At 58.5% G+C, this 19,819-nt stretch overlaps 1 protein-coding gene across 2 annotated transcripts in view; it reads left to right on the top strand.

The window, feature by feature from the left end:
* Positions 1-565: 565 nt before the first annotated feature.
* Positions 566-19,819, top strand: part of SLC38A10 (solute carrier family 38 member 10) — a 39,353-nt gene continuing 20,099 nt past the window's right edge. For both annotated transcript variants that reach the window (XM_041725865.1, XM_041725864.1), the window contains exons 1-10: positions 566-970; positions 4,634-4,751; positions 9,242-9,287; positions 10,232-10,325; positions 10,566-10,709; positions 11,668-11,792; positions 14,576-14,678; positions 15,318-15,500; positions 18,407-18,518; positions 19,549-19,655. In XM_041725865.1, coding sequence (XP_041581799.1) covers positions 872-970; positions 4,634-4,751; positions 9,242-9,287; positions 10,232-10,325; positions 10,566-10,709; positions 11,668-11,792; positions 14,576-14,678; positions 15,318-15,500; positions 18,407-18,518; positions 19,549-19,655 — 1,131 coding nt within the window. In that variant the 5' untranslated portion in view covers positions 566-871. The remainder of the gene's footprint in view (positions 971-4,633; positions 4,752-9,241; positions 9,288-10,231; positions 10,326-10,565; positions 10,710-11,667; positions 11,793-14,575; positions 14,679-15,317; positions 15,501-18,406; positions 18,519-19,548; positions 19,656-19,819) is intronic.

The following is a 19,819-nucleotide window of genomic DNA, read 5'->3' as shown; positions in this document are numbered from 1 at the left end:
ATTCACACAGGTGGCAGGGCCTCCCTCCGTTCCCACTGCTCCCTGGCAGCCGCCTCCTTCTTGAAGCCCCCCCTGCATTTCTCCAGTCCTGCGCACCTGTCACGTCGCCCGGGTCCGCGTGCACTCCTGAAGGGCGCCGGCCCAGGGAGCAGACCCCCACGCGCTCTCCACGAGCTGTGTGCCCTCCGCGGAGCCGCCAGCCCCTCTGTGCCTGCACGTGTCCCCTCGCGAGACGTGGGTGCCGCCTCCGCGGACCGGGCTGGGTGTGCACCTGCAACGGTGACGCCGGGTCCCCGAGGCCCGGCAGGCCCCGCCCCCGCCGCAGGCCCCGCCCACAGCCTGCCGCCGCAGACCCCGCCCCCAGCCCCGCCCCCGCCGCAGGCCACGCCCCCGAGGGTCCGCACCCGCTTCCCATTGGCTTGCGCGTCCTCCGAGCCCCGCCCCTTCGGGCCACGCCGCATCCTTCCCCTCCCCAGGGCCGCAAGACTCCCGCCTGCCCTCCCAGGCGCGCCTCTCATTGGTGCGCGCCCGCGGAGCCCCGCCCCGTGACGGCACTTCCGGGAGGAGGAGCCTGCGGAAGGCGGAAGTGTGCGCGGAGAGGCGGCCGTGAAGACCAGGTGAGGTGTCCCTACCTGGTCCCAGGCTGCTCTTCCGCGTCTGGGCGCGGGGACCCGGGGGCGCCCAGCGACGGCGAGTGGGGGACGACGCCATGAGGCAGCCGCAGGGCCTGGCGGGGGCTGGAGGTTGACCGTCCCTGCCGCCTTCCCCGGGGGCCGCCGCCTCCAGGCAGTCGCCCGTCCCTCCCAGCGTGTCGCGTCCAGCCGTGGCCCCAGCTCCTCGGCCCGGGCTCCTGGGCCCTCGGCCCCGCGCGATGACCGCGGCCGCCGCCTCCAACTGGGGGCTCATCACGAACATAGTGAACAGCATCGTGGGGGTCAGCGTGCTCACCATGCCCTTCTGCTTCAAACAGGTGAGTGCGGCGCGCGGGGCTGCGGCGGCACCTGTCGGGCCGGCCCGGGGTCGCGGGTGGACGGTGGCCGCAGGGCTCCGTGGGGTTTCCCTTTATTACTGTTCCTTTTTTTTTCTTTTCCTTTTAACGATTTTAAGTAATCTCTAGGCCCAACGTGGGGCTGGAACTCTGGGGTCGCCCGCGCCCCCGACGGAGCCCGACAGGTGCCCCCTCTTTGCTCCTTTTATTATTTTTAAGAGTTTATGTATTTATTCCTGAGAGACACGGAGAGAGAGGCCGAGACCCAGGCAGAGGGAGAAGCAGGCTCCCTGCAGCGGGGACCCCGCTGTGGGACTCGATCCCGTGACCCTCGGGGTCACGTCCTGGGCCCAAGGCAGGTGCTCCACTGCTGAGCCTCCCAGGGGCCCCGCTACTGCTTTTAAAACCTCTGAGCAGACCTGCACCTGCTCCGGAGCCCACAGGTCCAGCCCTGCACGCCCCCCGGGACTCGGTGGGGGGTGTTGGTTCCAGGGTGATGGGATTGTGGGTTTCACCAACGTTTACACGCTGCTGTGGCTGAAAAAAAAAAAAAAAGATCTGAAATGTATTTCGAAAACAAGAGTCGTGCCAGCGTTACAGACCGCATGGAAAAAAGCCACGGTTTTTGCATCGTGGACCCATGTAGCTTCTGTTTAATCCGCAAGTAAATGGGCATTTGGGGCTTTACAAAAGGGAGGCTGGTGACGTCATCCAGCGGGGCAGCTTCTTTCCTAAAATTGAAGTCCTCGGCCTCACCTGGACCAGGGGTGGGTGCGGTTGCTGGTCCCCCTGGGCGCTGGAGGGGGCTGGCAGCATGTGGGGGAGGAGGAGTGCGGCACCTGGGAAGGGCAGGTGGCTGCAGGGCACAAGGACCAGCCTTAGGCATGAAACCAGATAAGGAGAAAAATGGAAATAAAATGCATACTTTGGAACTGAAAGTGGGCACCCATAGTTTAATTTTAGATTAACAAACATTTTGCCTTTTCGAACGTAGCATCTTTTGGACAAAAATAGGACAAACTTTTTTTTTTTTTTTTTAAATTAAAATCTGGCGACCACCGATACCCCGACTTCAAGCCGACCAACCTGAATTGCCTCAGAGTTCCCATGTGAGTTATTGATGACTGCGCTGGCAAAGGCGTGGGCAGGAGGACAGGGCTGCTCTAGAGCCCGGGGGGCGGCCGCTGTGACCTAGTACCGTGGATCCCATTGTGCACGGCCACTTGCGGGCATTTCTGGAAGGACCATGTGTCCCAGGGTGCACTGCCACTTGCTAGCATGGAGCTACCTCCTGGGGCAGGTGTGGCTGTGCATCTGCAGGCCCAAGGCCTCCATCCTCCACCGGGATCTGACTGTGCTTTGCAGGCACTTGGAGTCTGCTGTGTGGTGGGCACAAGGTCCCTGTCAGGGCATTTAAACGCGGGCCAGACCAGCGCGCCTGGGAGGAGCGCACACTTAGTGGTGGAGGCCCATGTTCAGGCAGAGAACCGCAGGCGCTTCCCCCTGTCCTGAGGGCCTAGCAGAGCAGGGACCCCTCTCTTGGGTGGACGCAGCATCTTCTCCCGGGGAAGCCCTTGGCCGGAGCACAGCAGAAGGCCAGTGGGCAGCTTGGGGATGCGTGTGTTAGCCTTGGCCAGCCATGTCATTTATTTATTTACTTATTTTAAAATTTATTTGAGAGTAAGAGAGTGAGCACAAGCAGCAGGGAGGGGCAGAGGGGGAGGGAGAAGCAGACCCCCTGCTCAACAGGGAGCCCCACGCGGGACTCGATTCCAGGACCCCGAGATCATGAGCTGAGCCAAAGACAGACGCTTCGCCCACTGAACCACTCAGGTACCCTCAGCCATGGTATTTAAAAAATTTTCGTTTTGGGGTTTTTTGTTTGTTTTTTTGTTTGGTCTTAGTAACTTGGGTACTTTTCATAAAAATTAGCATTTCACACACACATGAAAATTAGCATTTCACTGAAGTATAACACACATGTAGAGAGGTGCCCTTTTGGGTGTATTCTTGGTGAGTTTTCCAAAAGTGAACAAAATCTTGAACTAGCTGCCAGATTAAGGAACAGAGCATGGCTAGCCCTGCTCGTCCCTACTGCCAGGCCTACCAGCCCACCTGTGGCACCCTAGGTCAGTAGTACCTGGGTTGTAACTTTGTTCTGTGGCTCCTCCTGGCTCCCTGTAGCCCTGTGTGGCCGTGCTGCCGTCTCGGCCTTTGCTCAGCCTTCAGGGTATTTCCGACCTGGAGTTCTGCAAACACCTGTGCACAGGCTTTGACGCCATGTGTGCAATTCTCTGGGGTGTTGGTCTTGGAGCAGAGTAGCTGGATCGTAGGGTATGTGTGTGTGTTCACCTCTGGGTGAGACTGTAGGACGTTCGTTTCTTCAGTTTCTATTTATTTTTTCTCTGCGAATATGTTTGATACCGTAGATTACACAGAAGAGGGAGCAGCCTCACGAGGGAGCTGACCCCGTGGCCCAGCAGTTTGGTGCCGCCTTTGGCCCGGGGTGTGATCCTGGAGACTTGGGATCGAGTCCCACGTCGGGCTCCCCGCATGGGGCCTGCTTCTCTCCCTCTGCCTGTGTCTCTGCCTCTCTCTCTGTCTGTCATGAATAAATAAATAAAATCTTTTAAAGAATAAAAATAAAATAAAAAGAAGAGGGAGCAAGAAGGAAAAGACATCTAAGGGAGACACCCAAAAATTCTTACAAAAGTCCCAGGCTGGCTGCAGCCCTCAGGAACCGAGTCACCATTGATGTTAGACACTAATATAAAGTTTTACAAAAGTTTGCTTATTGCAGCACTCAGGTACTTGTCCAAAAGGAGGGCTCTCTCTACAGGCTCCTGACTGTGATGGGGACCCAGGTACCTCACCTGGCGCAGGGGACCTGGAAGCCAGAGAGGAAAGACAGATAGAAACACACAGTCAAGGGCGTTCTCTGCTGGTCCTGCCTTCGGTTTTTTCCTTGCTCTCACCGCAATCTCAAAACCTGGTCCCAAGACCCCGTGCTTATTTTAAAAAATGCTCTAGCCCTTTAGACTTTCCCCGAGGCTTCCTAGTTCCTGCCCTGAAGCTGTTTCTTCAGCTTTAAATCACGGATGAACCTGCTATATATAAACACGGGCAGACAAGTTTCTGCATGAACACGTGTTCGTTTCTTCCGGATAAATAGCGAGGAGTGCAATCGCTAGGTCAGATGGCGTCTATTTAACTCATAAGAAAGGTGTAAATGTCATTTTTAATCTCTCCCCGCCAGAATGTGTTCACCACTCCGCGCTGTTGATCCAAGTGGCTAGAAGGTGCTATATCGGGGTGTGCGCAGGGAGCTGGGGCGGCTGGTTGTTGGCAGTGCCTCACTGTTCGCTGAGACTCGGTGGGGCCGTGGAGGAAGTGGTTCCCTGGCACTCTTTCAGGGTCACAAAGCATGTGGCCACCACATGCAGAGAATTGGTCCCTTTCAGTGCTAGGAATTGTCACCCGTAGGCAGGGAAGTGAAGCAGAGCCGGGGCCTGGCATCTGCAAGAGTCTGGGCTGGGGGCGGTGGGGGCGGTGGGGGGGGCAGCAGAGAGGGCTCTCAGGAGCCATGTGTGTGAGGCAGCAATACCAGGTCATGTCATTTTGTCTCTTTTCCTTCCCGCTCTCCAGTGTGGCATCGTCCTGGGAGCCCTGCTCTTGGTTTTCTGCTCTTGGATGACACACCAGTCCTGCATGTTCCTGGTGAAATCCGCCAGCCTGAGCAAACGGAGGACCTACGCAGGCCTGGGTGAGGACGGCGGCGCTCGGCTGGGCAGCCCTAAGCCCTTTCTTGGGAAGCGCAGCGTTCGAGATCTGGGTGCAGGGCCTTGCTCCTTTATTTACTTTACGTCCACCGTATGCTTAAAGAGTTCCTTGAACAGCAGGTTTTCTTCCTTATTTTAAAATTTAATGCCGTTTTTAAACACCATTATGAGAGACACATGCTTCACCGGGGTGACACTTACTCTCCTGTCTCCCGTTGATGCAAATTCCAGTGGAGCGTCTCCCTTTCCAAATTCAGGCAGGACCAGTGGCCTTCAGCCCCACTGTGCACTTGCTCATCGTCTGCCTGTCCTGAGCACCCAGAGCTTTCCTCCAGAGCTGCCCGCCGGGGTTCTGTGGCACTTCCCTGCTTTGAGGGTATGGAGGAGATGGCCATCGGGCCCGGGCTGGTGGCTGGGATCCAGTCCCCCGTCTCTAGCACTGATGTTTCCTGATGTTGTTGGTTGTAATTTCATTTCCTTTAGGTCTTTCTTCCTTTGATTTCGGCCAAGGGTGAGGAGGCTGTGCTTTCTGCTTCCTTTGGGTTTGGACTGCTTCCTGGGCCACTTGGCTCTGAGAGCAGGGCCCTTACATTCCCACCGCCCTCGGGCTGCTGTGCTCTGCATCCCGTGCTGGCGGTATTTGCATGGGGGTTCTCAGGAGCTGAGGAGACTCCCCGGGCTCTGGATGAAAGAGCCCCCCCCACCTCAGCCCCCGCCCTACCGCCTGCCTCCAGCCAGTGTGTGGCCAGGTCCATGCAAAGCTCTCACAGGGAGAGGAGGCGGCGAGAGGAAGTGGTGTGCAGATTCCAAGGGGCCAAACAAAATAAAAACATCTGCAAGGTCCACGCGTGGGCTTTTGGCAGCACCACCTCTGGTTTCCTTCCAGTTCGTCTGCTTTTCATTGGCACCAAGATACTAGCATCTGTTCTGACCTCAGAGCTGAAGGAGTGCCTCCTTCTCTCCTTCCCCATGAGAATGGTGCCGTGAGGCTCTCTCTCTCTCTCTCTGTTGCTGGAGTCACTTGAGGAAGTGACAGTTACAGGTAAAGGGACCACGCTGATGTGACCTGACGCAGTTCAGGATGCCACGTGCTCCAGGGCACCCCTTCCTCCGCCTGCAGGGCCGTGGCCTTCAGGGTAGCCTATTTCTCCCCTCCAAGGGTCTACTTTTGCCAGGGTTCCTATGGCACGTGCCCCTCGAAGTGCTTGGCTGTGCCCTGATGGGACAAGTGGCCCTAGACCGCGGAGGCTGGTGGTTCTTGACAGCGGGCTGTCTGATTATTCTTAGAAAGTCTGGTTTGGCCAGGTGGGAGAGGCTGAAAGGAAAGTGGGCAGTGGCCACCCTCATACTTGGCCGCCTGGGGCTCCTGCCTTCACCTGCTGGCCGTGACTGTAGCCCCAACTGCTAGAAGCACAAAGATCCCAGACCACCCGGGGTCTTCAGTTGTGTCTTTGGTCTCAGAGGAGGGGGCTGCATTGTGTGAGATCCCACGGACCCTGTGGCCCTGTCTGCAGCATCAGCTGCCTTGGATCCAGGCTCGGGCCCAGGACCGTCTCTCAGAAACAGAGACCCCACTGCTTGGAAAGGAGCCCTAGATGGGAAGAGCTGAGAGCCCTCGGACTGTGTGGGTCAGCAGCCCTCCAGCACCTGGGCAGACTTACTAAAAGGGTCTTTCTCCTCGCCCTCTGCCTTCTCCTGGGTGGGAGACCCCATGAGAGCTTGTACCACAGCTGGAGAGGGTTTCCTGAGAGGAGGCCCCCCTGCATCATCGGCTGGATCCGTGGGCGTTGGGCAGCCCCCGGGGGCAGGGATGTGACCAGATGGCCTTCAGCCAGACCTGCAGAGGGGGCAGGGCCTGGAGCGACAGACGTCACTCAGTCTCCGCGACAGGGCTGGGGTGTGTGTGTGGGGAAGTTCCATGGTTGTGTCCGCCATGCCCAGACGTGAGTGAGACTTTGCCCCGTTTCTCAGTTTGGTGAGGCCCCTCCGGTTTGGTGAGGCCCCTCCACTGGGACCAGTCCGCAGTTACGGCTCCGGGGCAGCGTCTGTTGACGTCACTTCGGTGTTCTGGTGGCTGCCCTTGGGGCCCGTTGGTGACTTTCATCCCCTTCTTACCTGCTGCTCCCTCGCCCTCTGTGTCTTGTTCATGGAGACTTCTCTAAACCTCCTTTTCAGAAGGTAGACGTGCCAGCCAGTCCGCCTCCCCTGGTGTTGTCAGCCCCGCGGGGCCACCCCAGGCCCCAGCCCCCGCCCTGCTGACTGGGGCTCTGAGCTCTCAGTTGTGAGCGCCCATGCTTTTGGGTCTGTGTCTGCGGGCCCATCGTTTGGCCATCTGGGGTCCCGGGGTCCTGGTCCACCTGCTGCCTGCCCCTGGGCCCGGGTGGGGCCTGCAGAGGGCCTGTCCAGCCAGTTTTCTCCCTGCCGGCCTTCAGTTGCGTGACCTGCATGTGTGGCTACCTGGTGGGCTGAGGGCTGTAAGGCCAAGCTTTCTGACACCCGGGGGTCTCTACGTCCTCATGTATCCAACAAGGGCTTTCTTGTTCCCTGAGCGTGTGGTGCTGGGGAATCAGATGCAGCCCAAGGCCTGGCTCTGGGGACGACTGGGTCGAGGTTACCCTCATATCTTGAACAGCACAGTTTGGCGTGTGTCCCACCTTCTCCGGCCTGCTGGTGCTGGGCAGTGGTCAGGAGGAGGCCTTGGACTGCTGGGGGAGAGCGGGTCCTGCACTGAGCCGGGTAGCCGGAGCGTTAGCCCTGTGTCCACAGCAGCCTTAGAGCCGCGGGCCAGGGAGTGGCCCCAGGGGGAGAAGCTGCTGCCCGGCCTCCCAGGGGAAGACCGGGAGAGCCCTCTGGACGCCCATCCTCGCTCTGCACAAGGGCACTGGTTAGACTGGGATGAGGCCCGGCCTCGTAGCCGCAGAGTGCCTGTCACAGGGAGGGCTGACCCAGGAGCTCCGGACTGCACCGAGGCATGCTTGCTTAGAAATCCTTTTGCAGACACCTGCCAGCCCCCCGAGGGACAGTCCTGGGCCCCCTCCGCCCTTCCAGTGTGTGCTGGGTGGGAGGCTGAGGGCTGGGGGCTGCTGGATCTGCAGCACATGGATCTGCACATGAGGTGGGGGTGGGGGAGGCTGGGGCAAGAAAGGGGTGAAGGGAGGGCGGAGAGGCCAGAAACTGGGACGGCCCCATCCAGGAGGTCGTCCTGGGCGGCCCCCTGCCTTGCTGGAGTACCTCGCTGTCCAGGGTGCCGGTGTGTCCTGGAATTTCTCTGGCAGCTGCTCTGAGCATTTGGAAAGTGCTGTAGATACTCAGCTTCCTCGAGGGGAAGGGATGGCCGGAGCGGGGCCACCTCTGTGGGGCACGGAGTTCCGAGTCTGGCCTAGAGGCGTGGCCGTCCTTGGGAGCCTCCGAGTGCCTCCCTTTGGTGACAGCGGGCCTTGGGCTGCTGGCTGCTGTCTGGAGTCCTTGGTTTGTGAAGGTCTCGGCGTGGCCTTGAGTCTCCGGCATCAGACGAGCCGGGGAGGCCGGCGTGACCGTCAGGGCGGGGGCCTGTGCTGCTCACCGGCCCTCTGCCCGCGCGTAGCCTGTGTCTCGTGCCAAGCTCCCTTGCTTTTGGCAACGCTGTACCTCTTCCTAAGTAATTTAGAAGTGACGAGTGTTGTTTGGACTCATTCACAGCAACTGGCTGCATGTTTCCTGCTCTCCGAGCCTCCTGGGACCGGCAAGCTGGGCTGTGCTGTCACACGCACCCCTTTCTGGTCACTCCCGGGAGATGGGAACTTCCTAGAGGGTGGGAGGACGCAGGGTGCCTGGGCCACGCTTGGGTCCTAGGACAGGTCTTGCCGAGCCAGCTCTTGGTGTCTCGTCTGCTCGCAGACTTCTGTCAGGGAGGGAGGACGGGCAGCTCCTCTCCGCTGGAGAACGTGCAGAGCTGCACTGGTCGCGCCATCCCCCCTCCGGCCCCAGTGTGCGCAGCTTCGTTTGTGGGCGCCCCCCACCCCAGACTGTGTGCGGAGGCCGCCACTTCACCCCAACAGCTTTTTTTTTTTTAATGAAAAAATTCAACTGCCTGTGTCTTTCCCTCTTTTTTTGTTCTTTTTTTCTGTGGTTTCCATTTGGATGGTAGAGCTGAAAAAAACACAAGACTAAAATCTTTTCTTTTTTTTTTTAAGATTTTTTAAATTTATTTATTCATGAGAGACACACAGAGAGAGACACAGGCAGAGGGAGAAGCAGGCTCCATGCAAGGAGCCTGATGTGGGACTCGATCCCGGGTCTCTAGGATCACACCCTGGGCTGCAGGCGGCGCTAAACCGCTGCGCCACCGGGGCTGCCCACAAGACTAAAATCTTAAAATGCTCTCCTTATACCCTTGAAACGCCAGACTGGCCTTCCTGGCTTCCCTGGGTGGTGTCCTGACCGGTGTGCTTCTCATGCTGTCGGACTGAACGCTGATTCTCTTTCTCTGCACTAGCCCTGCACGCGTACGGAAAGATGGGGAAGATGCTGGTGGAGACCAGGTACGTGGTGCCGCTCGCCGGCCTCACCCCCTTCCTCACCTGCCCCGAGGAGGAACCTGAGCGCCGTTCTACACCCACCCACACGTCTCGGACATGGACTGCTGTATGAAGTCATACTTTCCTCAAGTGTCCCTAAATAGTTTAAAGTTCAACCTATCGTATCCTTAAAATAAGTGTCGGGCAAAAGTCTTATTTAAGTCTTACTGAAGAGGATGTAAAAGTGGGGAGCTGGGGACTCAGCAGAACCAGAGGCTTGGCTGTAGCTCCCGTCAGCATCGCCCCCAACACCTGCGCCCAGCCCCGCACGCTGTCGCCTCGAGGTGGCATTATACGGGAAATGTCCTGTCTTTCTCCCTTTGTTTGTTTTTTTAAAGATTCTATTTATTTATTCATGAGAGACAGAGAGAGAGAGAGGCAGAGGGAAAAGCAGGCTCCATGCAGGGAGCCCGATGTGGGACTCGATCCCTGGACTCCAGGATCATGCCCTGAGCCAAGGGCAGGTGCCAAACCACCGAGCCACCAGGTGTCCCATGTTTTTCTCCCTTTGGAGTGAAGTTTTACAAGATGAGAAGAATTGCTGGGAAATTACACTTCTAGGCTTATAAATTAGGGAATTGTGAATGCACAAGAACAATCCTCTGAGAGCAGTCGATTGTTATTTTAACTTGTGTAGCATCACGGTGGGTCTTGGTAGCCCTGGAGAGAACGTGCGCAGCCTCCTTGGAGAGAGAAGTGTAGTTATTCAGTGTTTGTTCCAAGTAAAAGAGCCACTTGCACCCGGCGCACCCCACGTCTGCAGGCCTGCGAACGCTGGAAACTCCATCTTGTGTTGGGCCAGCCCCGGGCGGTCATGGGCCGGTCGCATCGGCGGGGACGGGGCTCGGCCAGGGGAGGAGGACTCCTGCTAGGATGGGGCCCTTTCAACGCCACCTCCTTCTCTGCAGCATGATCGGGCTGATGCTGGGGACCTGCATGGCCTTCTACGTTGTGATTGGTGACCTGGGGTCCAACTTCTTTGCTCGGCTCTTTGGGTTTCAGGTGAGAACCTGCTCAGGGGCCTGGCGCGTTGGCAGGCTGTGGCTGCTCCTGTGGCAGCTCCATGTGATCCCCTGCAGGGCCACGTCTCAGCCCCATGGGGGCAGGTGAGGGTGAGACCAGCAGCCTGAGGTCGGTTAGGAGAAGCTTCTGGATGCCTCGGGGTTAGTTCCGGGCCTGCGGGTGGGAAACTCTGGGGGCTCAGTGAGGTGATGGCTGCCCAGCACACTCGGCTCCCCCCAGGTGACCGGCACCTTCCGTGTGTTCCTGGTCATCGTGGTGTCCCTGTGCATCGTGCTCCCGCTCAGCCTGCAGAGGAACATGATGGCCTCCATCCAGTCCTTCAGCGCCATGGCCCTCATGTTCTACACCGTGTTCATGTTTGTGGTGAGTGCCGGGGGCCTGGGGCTGATCTGGCCACCAGCTGCTTCCTGGGGGTGACGGGGAGGTGGTCGAAAGCTGGGGATGTGTTAGAGTTATTCCGGTGAACCCTGGGAGGGCACACGGGCCACCTGGACTTGGGCCAGCACCGCGAGGGCGCCGGGGCAGGGGCAGGGCCGATGCCCCAGGAAACCGAGTGTAGATGCTCCTCATTTTACCGAAGGGTGTTCTATGTATCGTTTGTGCTCAGGAGTCAGGGCGCCAGCGCTTCGTCACAAGGGGGCGGGTTGTTTCCTAGATGAATGTTCATAGCCGGCCAGTTCTGGGGGGTCCGGTGTGGAGCGCCCAGAGGCCTCTCAGTAGGAGCCCCTGGAGCCTGAGGGTCAGAAGTCTCACTCCTGAGTGAACGGGGTAAAAATCTTTGCCGCTTTCCTTAGAAAGCTGAGTGCTGGGTGGACGTTCCCGGTCCCCCAGGTGTGAGGGCTGCCCAGTGGTGGTAGCACTACTCTCCAGATAGCCCGGTCCTCTGGGGCTTTGTCTTAAAATGTGGGGACGCGGGGGGGGCCCCTGGCTGGCACAGTTGATAGAGTGTGTGACTCTTGATCTCAGGGTCGTGAGTTCGAGCCCCACGTCGGGCACACAGGTTACTTTAAAAAAAAAAAAAATTGTCCAGATGGGTCTGGGAAGGGCCTGCCCGGTCTGCAGGGACCGTCCTTTCACCTGAGGCAACGGAGGTGGGCAGGCAGGTGGGCCTCACTGTGCCCCCTCTGTGCTACGCGTTTGGAGCGCGGGCAGCTGCCCCGAGTGCCAGGAGGCCCTGCGGCAGGAAGTCCAGCTCGCGGCACAGCACGGGGCAGCGAACTGGGGGGCTGTGCGTCTTTAGGTGCCCAGCCCGGCATGGGGGTCCCGAGTCCTGCCCTGTGTGCGGGTCGGTCCTGAGCGCTCCATTCTCGTCCTCGTGCAGATCGTGCTCTCTTCCCTCAAGCATGGCCTGTTCGGGGGGCAGTGGCTGCAGCGGATCCGCTATGTGCGCTGGGATGGTGTCTTTCGCTGCATCCCCATCTTTGGCATGTCCTTCGCCTGCCAGTCGTGAGTACCGTCTGCCCCCAGGGGCCCGAGGCGCGGGGGTGCTCCTCGGGCGGGGGTCCGAGGCCCGGGGAGGGGCGTCGTCTGCTCTCTGTAATGGGCGATGCAGGCCACTGACTCGTAATGTCTCGTTCCGCTGTGACTTGTCCCCCCCCAAGCTGAGGGAGAGAGCTGTGTGTATTTTTATCGAGAGAGAACTCGACTTTATTCCTGAGATGTGCTGTCGGCAGCACTGGGGACAGTGCCCAGTTCGCCCCCTCCCCCCAGAAGAGTTGGCTGTGGGGAACACAGAACAGCCCAAAACCATCTGATTCACACAGTCCCAAGCATTTTGCCAGAATTGAGCTATTCGTGTGAGAATATTTAAAAGGAAATTGCACAAACATTGACTTCCGACTGCCACCGGGGCGCCTTCGGAGGGGTGTGCGCGTGCGCGAGTGTGCTTTCTCTCTGGCACGCGGAGCTCTGTGAATGCAGATCAGGCTATTTCCATAATTCCAGCAGCATTACCTTCGCCACCGAATGACAAGAGCCAGTGATTCATGCCCGGTCGGAACGGTAACCCGCTCAAAAGAGAGGCGTAAATCCGGCACGGACGGGAAAAGACCATCAGTGCACGGGGGGGTTGGCAGAGCCAGCCCCCCCGGAGCTCCAGTGGGCATGTATTGTGCCAATCGTAAACTAATGTGGCAGATAGAATTTGCTCGTGCTGCTGTGTTTACACCCACATGCGAGATCCAAATCGTCATTTCCCACTTACTGTCTCTCTTGGCAGCTCGGTTTCCACCAGAACATGCTCCTCTCTTGCTGTTCAATGTCCCCATTATAATTGGTGACAGAAGTTACAATCTCTTACGGTGTACCTTGTTACCAGTTGTCCTTTTTGTCTGAGTTTGCTTTTTAAAAAATAAACCCGCGGTTGGGCTTTTTGCTGGTGGCCACGTCGTAGCCGGCGCACATCTGTCAGGTTTGGTTCTTAGGTCAAATTACAGCTTCTGGAAGGGCTGTGAGCCCACATCCTGTTCTTCTGCACAAAGGGGGCGTCGGCGCTATGGCTATGCCCACGTTCTCCGCAGTGAGCGGCTGGCAAGGGGGGTCCACAGAGCTTGGAGTGACCAGTTTGCTGACCTCCCCGTCCTTAAAAACATTGGTCTTTGCCAAGGGCCGAGACAGAGCTCTCTGCTCCTGCTGTGTCTCTGCACCAGAGTGCATGAGAGACAGGGACTTGCCCGGTGACCCCCAGGTGACCACCAGGCCCTGCCTGCCTGACTGGTGGACTTTTTGCAGGGATGGGCCAGGCCTCTGCTTTGCTCTTCCTGTCTGGCCCTTTCTGGTCTTACTTCATCGTAAACAAGTACTTTGTGGTGCAGAGCCAATTAGGCCCTGTGGGCCAGAGAAGCGGCCAGCACAGTGCTGAGCCCAGAGGGGCCTGGTCCACGTGGAGGCCTGGGGCTGTGTGTAGGGGCTACATGTGCAAAATCCATCTGACTGGGGTAAAGTGAGTCTTGGGACTGCTACACAGGTGGAGGGCCGAGCTGGGTGGTCACTGACATCTGCGGCTCCCACCAGTGGGTTCCTGGGGCCTGGGCAGGATGAGACGGGCCTGCCACCTTGGCCTTTCCACACTCGTTCATGTTCCCCGCACAGGGCACAGCCCTGTCCCCACAGTACCTGCAGCTCCTGGTGTGTGCTGGGGGCTGGGGGAGGGAAGGCCCGTCCCAGCCCGAGGAATGTTTGGGCTGTTTCCCCTCTGGGCCTTCTGCCGTCTGCTTGGGGTGCACGGCAGCCTCTGCCTGGCGCCCTCCAGCCAGGCCGAGAGGAGGGCACCTGTCCCGGGCGCCCCCTGCCCACTGGGTGCCCCGGCGGGAGGGTGTGCCTCAGCCGGGAAGCACGGGGGTCAGCTTCTGCCCGCCGGTTCTCCCACCAGCTCCTGTGTGCTTTTTAGTGACGTTTCCTCTTACTTTCTCAAAGGTGGTTTTGGGGTTTGGCTCAACTGACTGTTATGCTTGTCCATGTATTGGCAATGATTGTCTGCATCCTGACGCACCCCTGCCAGCTGGCATCCTGCATGCGTGACCGCTGGCCGTGGCTCCCTCTCCTCCCGCCGGGACGCCGGGGTACCCAGGGTGGAGAGTGCCGCCTCTCCATCCCTCACTCTGCACACAGCTTCAGCCCCGCCTCTTTGTCTGGACTCCCCGAGTGTGGCCTCCCTTCCCAGGTCTGCACACGGCCCTCCCCTGTGCCTCTGCCCCCCGCCCCTCCCACCTGCTCCCCTCAGGGACTCTCTGTTTGCCGAGAGCCCGCTGGACGTGTCTCTTCCACCGCCGGCAGCACCGTGTGGCTGGCCCTGGGCCGTGCGTGGGACAGAAGCTGCTCTTCTGTCCCTGCGGGCTCCAATTTCCAGCACGGAGGCGAGGGCAGGTGGCCCGGCCCTGCTTCTGTTTGTTTAACTTTCTGTCCTCTTGACGGCAGCGCTCCGAACCGCTTCCTGCTTCCCCTGTAAGCACGTGCTGCCTCGGTGCAGCCCAGCACTCCGCGCGGTGGTCACGCCCCTGCTTCGGCGGGACAGACGGCCTTTCATTCTGTGGCACTTCTGAAATGTTTACAGAGAGCCCGTGGGGGGGGCGCTCCGCCATCCAGACCCCGGCCGTGGCCCCGCGTTAACCTTGGCGTGGGTGTGGTTGGAAGGAAGGTGCTGGAGACTCGGCGGGGGACCTGGGAACCAGGCAGCCAGGGCCGTGTCTGTCTCTGGGATCCCCTTGGTGAAGTTGCTCGTTTCTCTACAGCCAGGTTCTGCCCACCTACGACAGCCTGGATGAGCCGTCGGTGAAAACCATGAGCTCCATATTTGCCTCCTCCCTCAACGTGGTCACCACCTTCTATGTCATGGTAGGAGCCCCGGCGCGCCGCCCCCGCCTGTCCCGGGTCAGAAGCCGGCTCGCTCTCCACCCCTCGACCCCTCGCGGGCTTGCCCTTTGCTCCTTCGCAGCGACCCTCCCCTGGCGGCCCCGCTGTCCCCCTCTCCCCCCAGGTTAGGGTGGGTGCTCGGCGGCACCCTGGCTGGGGCTCTCCTTCCTTCTCTCCGAGACCTTTGCCGACCCGCTGTGGAAGGGGCTCTGTTTACTGACACTGAGAAGTGCCAAGTAGTGGAGGAAAGTTGTCTTTGATTCCAGCCCGTGGGTGCGGTTACAGTTAACACGTTGGTAGACTTCTCATCCGGCCTCCGTGTTCCCGTTTGTTCTGTTCCCTGAGCTGCGTGGCGTCTGCGTTCCCGTTAGTTCCTACACCTGCCCCACGCACTGTTGTCCGCACCGTGTGTCCGTCCATGGCGAGCACGGCTGGCCCCTGGCTCCCAGGTTTGGATTTCGCCCCAGATGGAGGGCAGCTTCCCTGTGCCTGCCGCCCACCGCTGTGGGTGCAGTTCCCCGGGCAGGAACCCCACGAGCGGGGTGGTCTTGCTGCAGCCCCCGGGCTGTGTCCAGGGGGAGTGTGGCCCACCACGCGCCCCCCACTGTCGCCCTTCCACAGGTAGGCTTCTTCGGCTACGTGAGCTTCACTGAGGCCACTGCGGGCAACGTGCTGATGCACTTTCCCTCCAACCTGGTGACTGAGATGATGCGAGTGGGCTTCATGATGTCGGTGGCCGTGGGCTTCCCCATGATGATCCTGCCGTGTCGACAGGCCTTGAACACGCTGCTTTTTGAGCAGCAGGTAAGGTTCTTGAGGCTCTTCAGGCGGCACTTTGCCAGGAAAATGTTACTCTGTGCATCTTAATTATGTTCTCTTCTGTTGGCTTGCACGGGTTCTCTAGTTTTCGGGGCTGTGGCCGGGGGAGCTCTTCCTGGTTAAAAATGGAAAAGCTGGAAAAAATAAATAAATAAAAAAATGGAAAAGCTGGGATCCCTGGGTGGCTCAGCAGTTTGGCGCCGGCCTTTGGCCCAGAGCGTGATCCTGGAGACCTGGGATCAAGTCCCACGTCGGGCTCCCTGCTTGGAGCCTGCTTCTCCCTCTGCCTGTGTCTCTGCCTCTCTCTCTCTTTCTATGTCTATCATGAATAAATAAATAAAATCTTAAAAAAAAAAAAAGGAAAAGCTTTGCTTAAAGTGAAATCTCTTAGTAGGGATTTTTTTTTTTTTTTGAATCAACTCTGGAGGAGAGAGACTGTGTCAGAGCACACAGGGGTCTGCCCACATGGGAGGCATGGAGCCGTGCCCGCTGTCCGAGCAGATAAGGCCCCCCTTGGGGGCTGTCACCCCCAAATCAGAGGTGGAACAGGAAACCCCGAGGTGGGAGGAGCAGGAACGTGGAAGAGCTGGCTTTGCAGGCAGGCGTTGACCACAGCCAGGTCAGCAGCTGGGCACTGGGGTCAGTACACTTTGCTTTTTATGTTTATATAACTGAAAATTTTAACAGTTTGACAAGAAACAGCCTAAGAGGCTGGGTTTCATTCACTTTCACATGTGCAGCGGTGGCACTGCTTTAATCCATTCATTCATTCATTTATTTACTTTAAAGATTTTATTTATTTGTGAGAGACAGAGAGAGAGAGGCAGAGGGAGAAGCAGGCTCCCTGTGGGGAGCACGATGTGGGACTCGATCCGGGACCCCAGGATCAGGCCCGGGCTCCCCCACCGCTGAGCCATCCGGGCTGCCCATGCTTTAGTCCTTTATGAGAACTTTTTTTTTTTTAAGATTTTATTTATTTATTTATTAATGAGAGACACAGAGAGAGGCAGAGACCCAGGCAGAGAGAAAAGCAGGTTCCATGCAGGGAGTTCGATTCGGGACTCGATCCCGGGACCCCAGGGTCACGCCCTGAGCTGAAGCCAGACACTCAACCACTGAGCCACCCAGGTGTCCCTTATGAGAACTTTTCAAAGGTATAAGATTGGAACTAAAAGTGTCTCGGTTCTCTAACTGTTGCTAAGTTAACAGCAATAGGTCTGCGTGTGATAGCTGGTGCCCCATGACGTGGGGGTGACCCCGCGCCTACCTTGGGAGCCCACAGACCCACCCACAGCTTTTCTCTGTGGTTGTGTCTCGTGTCTCTGGCCTGAGGTCCTTAGTGTGGTCTGCGGTGTCAGCAGGACTCCTGGCAGCCACACAACTTGAACTGGGGGCTTGGGGTCTCAGACCTCCAAGAGAGGGGGTCCAATAGCCAGACTGGGGGAGGTGGACCACCTGGGCCTTCAGAACAGTAGAATTCGGCCCGCTGTCCACGTGGTTGGCATGTGCTCAGGGCAGCTTCCTGCCAATTTTGCCACCAGAGCCAGCACCTCATGGCAGAGGCTGAGCCCCCAAGGACTGGCCATCCTCCCCACTCTTCATCCCCCACCCTGTTAGCTGTTCAGGCACCTAGGCACCAAGCGTGGCATGATTTGGCACAGTCCCTGGGGTCTGCTCCCAGGCCCCGCCTCTGCGCTGTGAGTTGCAGGCTTCCCTCTTTCCCGGTTTGATGCAGACCTGTGCTTTGTGTACGAATAGCATTTGTGTTTCCATATATAATACATTTTTATCATTAAAAAATATAAAATCCAGAGTGGCCTGAGAGGCAGTGTGAAATCAGGAAAGAAAATGCAGTTCTGTCCGCCCTCCCACAGATGACGTGGCATTTGTGCGGGCCTCTTTAGAGTCCTTTCACTGAGCTCTCCTGTCTTCCCTGGGTGTCTCCATGGAAACCCGTAGCACCTCTGCGCTCTTGCTCTTCCAGCTTTTGTGGGATGCTCTGGTTGTTGCAGTCCTTCACGCTTGACCTCTCAGGGATGACTCTCGCCTGACCTTCACACACAGAGTTTCCCCTTCTCCCTCTCCTCTTGGGCCTCTAGGTAGATTTCTAGGCAGGAGTTCTTGGGTCCAAAGGTCCAAAGCCCTAACACCCCTCCTCGCCACAATTGGTTCAAGTTGTCGTCCTCAGGTCGGTCAGAAATCTGGGTTGCAGTCGCCCCTGCCCATCCTGAGACAGCCGCCTGTGTAAAGATCTATTGTGGAAATGGGGTGCTTTGAAATTCTACTTACAGAAAGGTTCTGAGGCTCGCCTGGAGTGGGGTTTTCCCAGCCCAGGAATGGGAACCGTGCGTGGTTGGCCCTTCCTGGTGCCCAGCACTGCTCTAGAAGCTTCACTCCTGCTACCTGATGGGGAGATGCGTCTGCTGAATGGGCCCTGGGGGAGGAGTAACTTTGGGGTTGGCGCAGTGTCCACTTTCCTTCTCCTGGGACTGTGTGTCAAGCACCTGGAAATGAGGACAGACTGCAGGGCAGTGGGTGTGTGTGGAAGTGTGTGCCACCCTGGGAACCCTGTGCCGCCCTCGGAACCCAGCAGCCTGGCTCCGTGGGACTGGGGCTGGGCCTGGGTCTGGTGGCCACGCTCCTCACCTGGTCCTGTTTTGAATCTCTCAGGCTCTGCTCTGATGGGACACGGAAGGCCCGATGCCATCCTGGCGTTGTGCTGCCCTGGGCTGGGTCACCAGTTCACAGGAACGCTGCTCAGCCAAGTCATAAGGCTCTGGAGTCACCTGCCGGCCACGCACACCCACCCACCTGGGGCACCAGCCCTTTAAGGGAGCAGGGAGGAGATCGGTCATTTCAAAAGCTTTTTGTTTTTGTTTTCTTTCACCTAGCAAAAAGATGGGACCTTTGCTGCCGGAGGCTACATGCCCCCCCTCCGGTTTAAAGCGCTCACCCTCTCAGTTGTGTTTGGAACCATGGTGGGTGGAATCATGATCCCTAACGGTAAGTGGGAGGGCTGCCCCGGCTACGGGTTTCCTGCGGGCTCTGTCTTCTCCCCTGTCCTCCGTCCACGTCCTCGCTGTGATGTGGAGGGACCCTACGGCGGTTGCTCCTGGAGTCTCGGTGTTTAAGACACCCAGAGTCTCACACTACACTCTCTGGTCTCAAAAAAAAAAAAAGGAAAAAAAAAATCTAGAGACTCCTCGTGAATCCTTCCTTTGGCTCCCTGAGAAGCACAGGACAGGGCTGCAGCCTCCGGGACCACGGGCAGGGGTACAAACCTGAGCCGTTGACCCTGGGTGGGGACTGAGACGCAGGGGCAGTCTCAGCCTGATTGGTGAGATCGTGGTGATGTGGCGGCTCCTTCCTTGTTGTTTGTTGACTCCTGATTTCGATGGCACGTCACCAAGGGAGGGGGAGGGCCTGAGCGAGGCCGAAGCTGTCACACACTTATCCCAGACACAGCTTCTCCTATCAGACACCGGTGGAGCCTGCATGGGCTCCCCCAGGCAACCAGCCGGGTGCCGATGCTCTGCCCACGTCCTGTCGGTCACTTGCCGAGAGGGTGGTGATCTAAGTTGAGCCATCAAGAAGTCCCCACTGGACCCCAGGTGCTCTGTGCTGCAGGCCTCGCTCTGTGCTGGGCCCCGCGGGAGGACACCTGCTCCTCCTGCCTCCCTGCTGCTCTCACGATCAAGGGACGGAGCTACGTTGCCTCCATTTCACTGGCCAGGATCCTGAGGTGCAGGGAGCGTGGAGCTTGCCCGAGACTCCTAGCTGGAAAGGCATGGCCTCTGCTTCTCATGGGGCTGCTGACCCCACACTGTCCTTTGTCTGCGGAATCAGACAGGATACCCTTCAGGGTGCTCGGGGCACAGAGCCGGGGGTCTCACTCCCGCCAGCACTCTGGAGGCGGGTGAACGTGGGCCTGGCGGCAGGGCTGGCTTGCCCGCCTGTGCTTGCTGGAAGCCTTCGTTTGCTTCCTCACCGGAGCCCCTGGCACTTACCCCTTCCTGTTGTTTCTTGTTCCCAGTGGAGACCATCCTGGGCCTCACGGGCGCGACGATGGGGAGCCTCATTTGCTTCATCTGTCCAGCTCTGATCTATAAGAAAATCCACAAGAACTCCCTTTCCTCCCAGGTGAGTGCTGCTCAGTGCCCCCCAGGACTGGCCTGGGTCGTGTTCCCAGATGAGCTTCTAGTATAAAAGGTTCTGAGGGTCTGGGAGGCTCAGGGTTAGGTCAGGCCGCTACCACGTGTATGTGGGGAGGTCCCCGGGGCCTGGTGTGTGTGTACAGAGACTGG

This window comes from Vulpes lagopus, chromosome 12, assembly GCF_018345385.1.
Source record: "Vulpes lagopus strain Blue_001 chromosome 12, ASM1834538v1, whole genome shotgun sequence".
NCBI classification, from domain to species: domain Eukaryota; kingdom Metazoa; phylum Chordata; class Mammalia; order Carnivora; family Canidae; genus Vulpes; species Vulpes lagopus.
The sequence above is the reverse complement of the archived record's forward strand: the minus strand, read 5'-3'. Positions and strand labels throughout refer to the sequence as shown.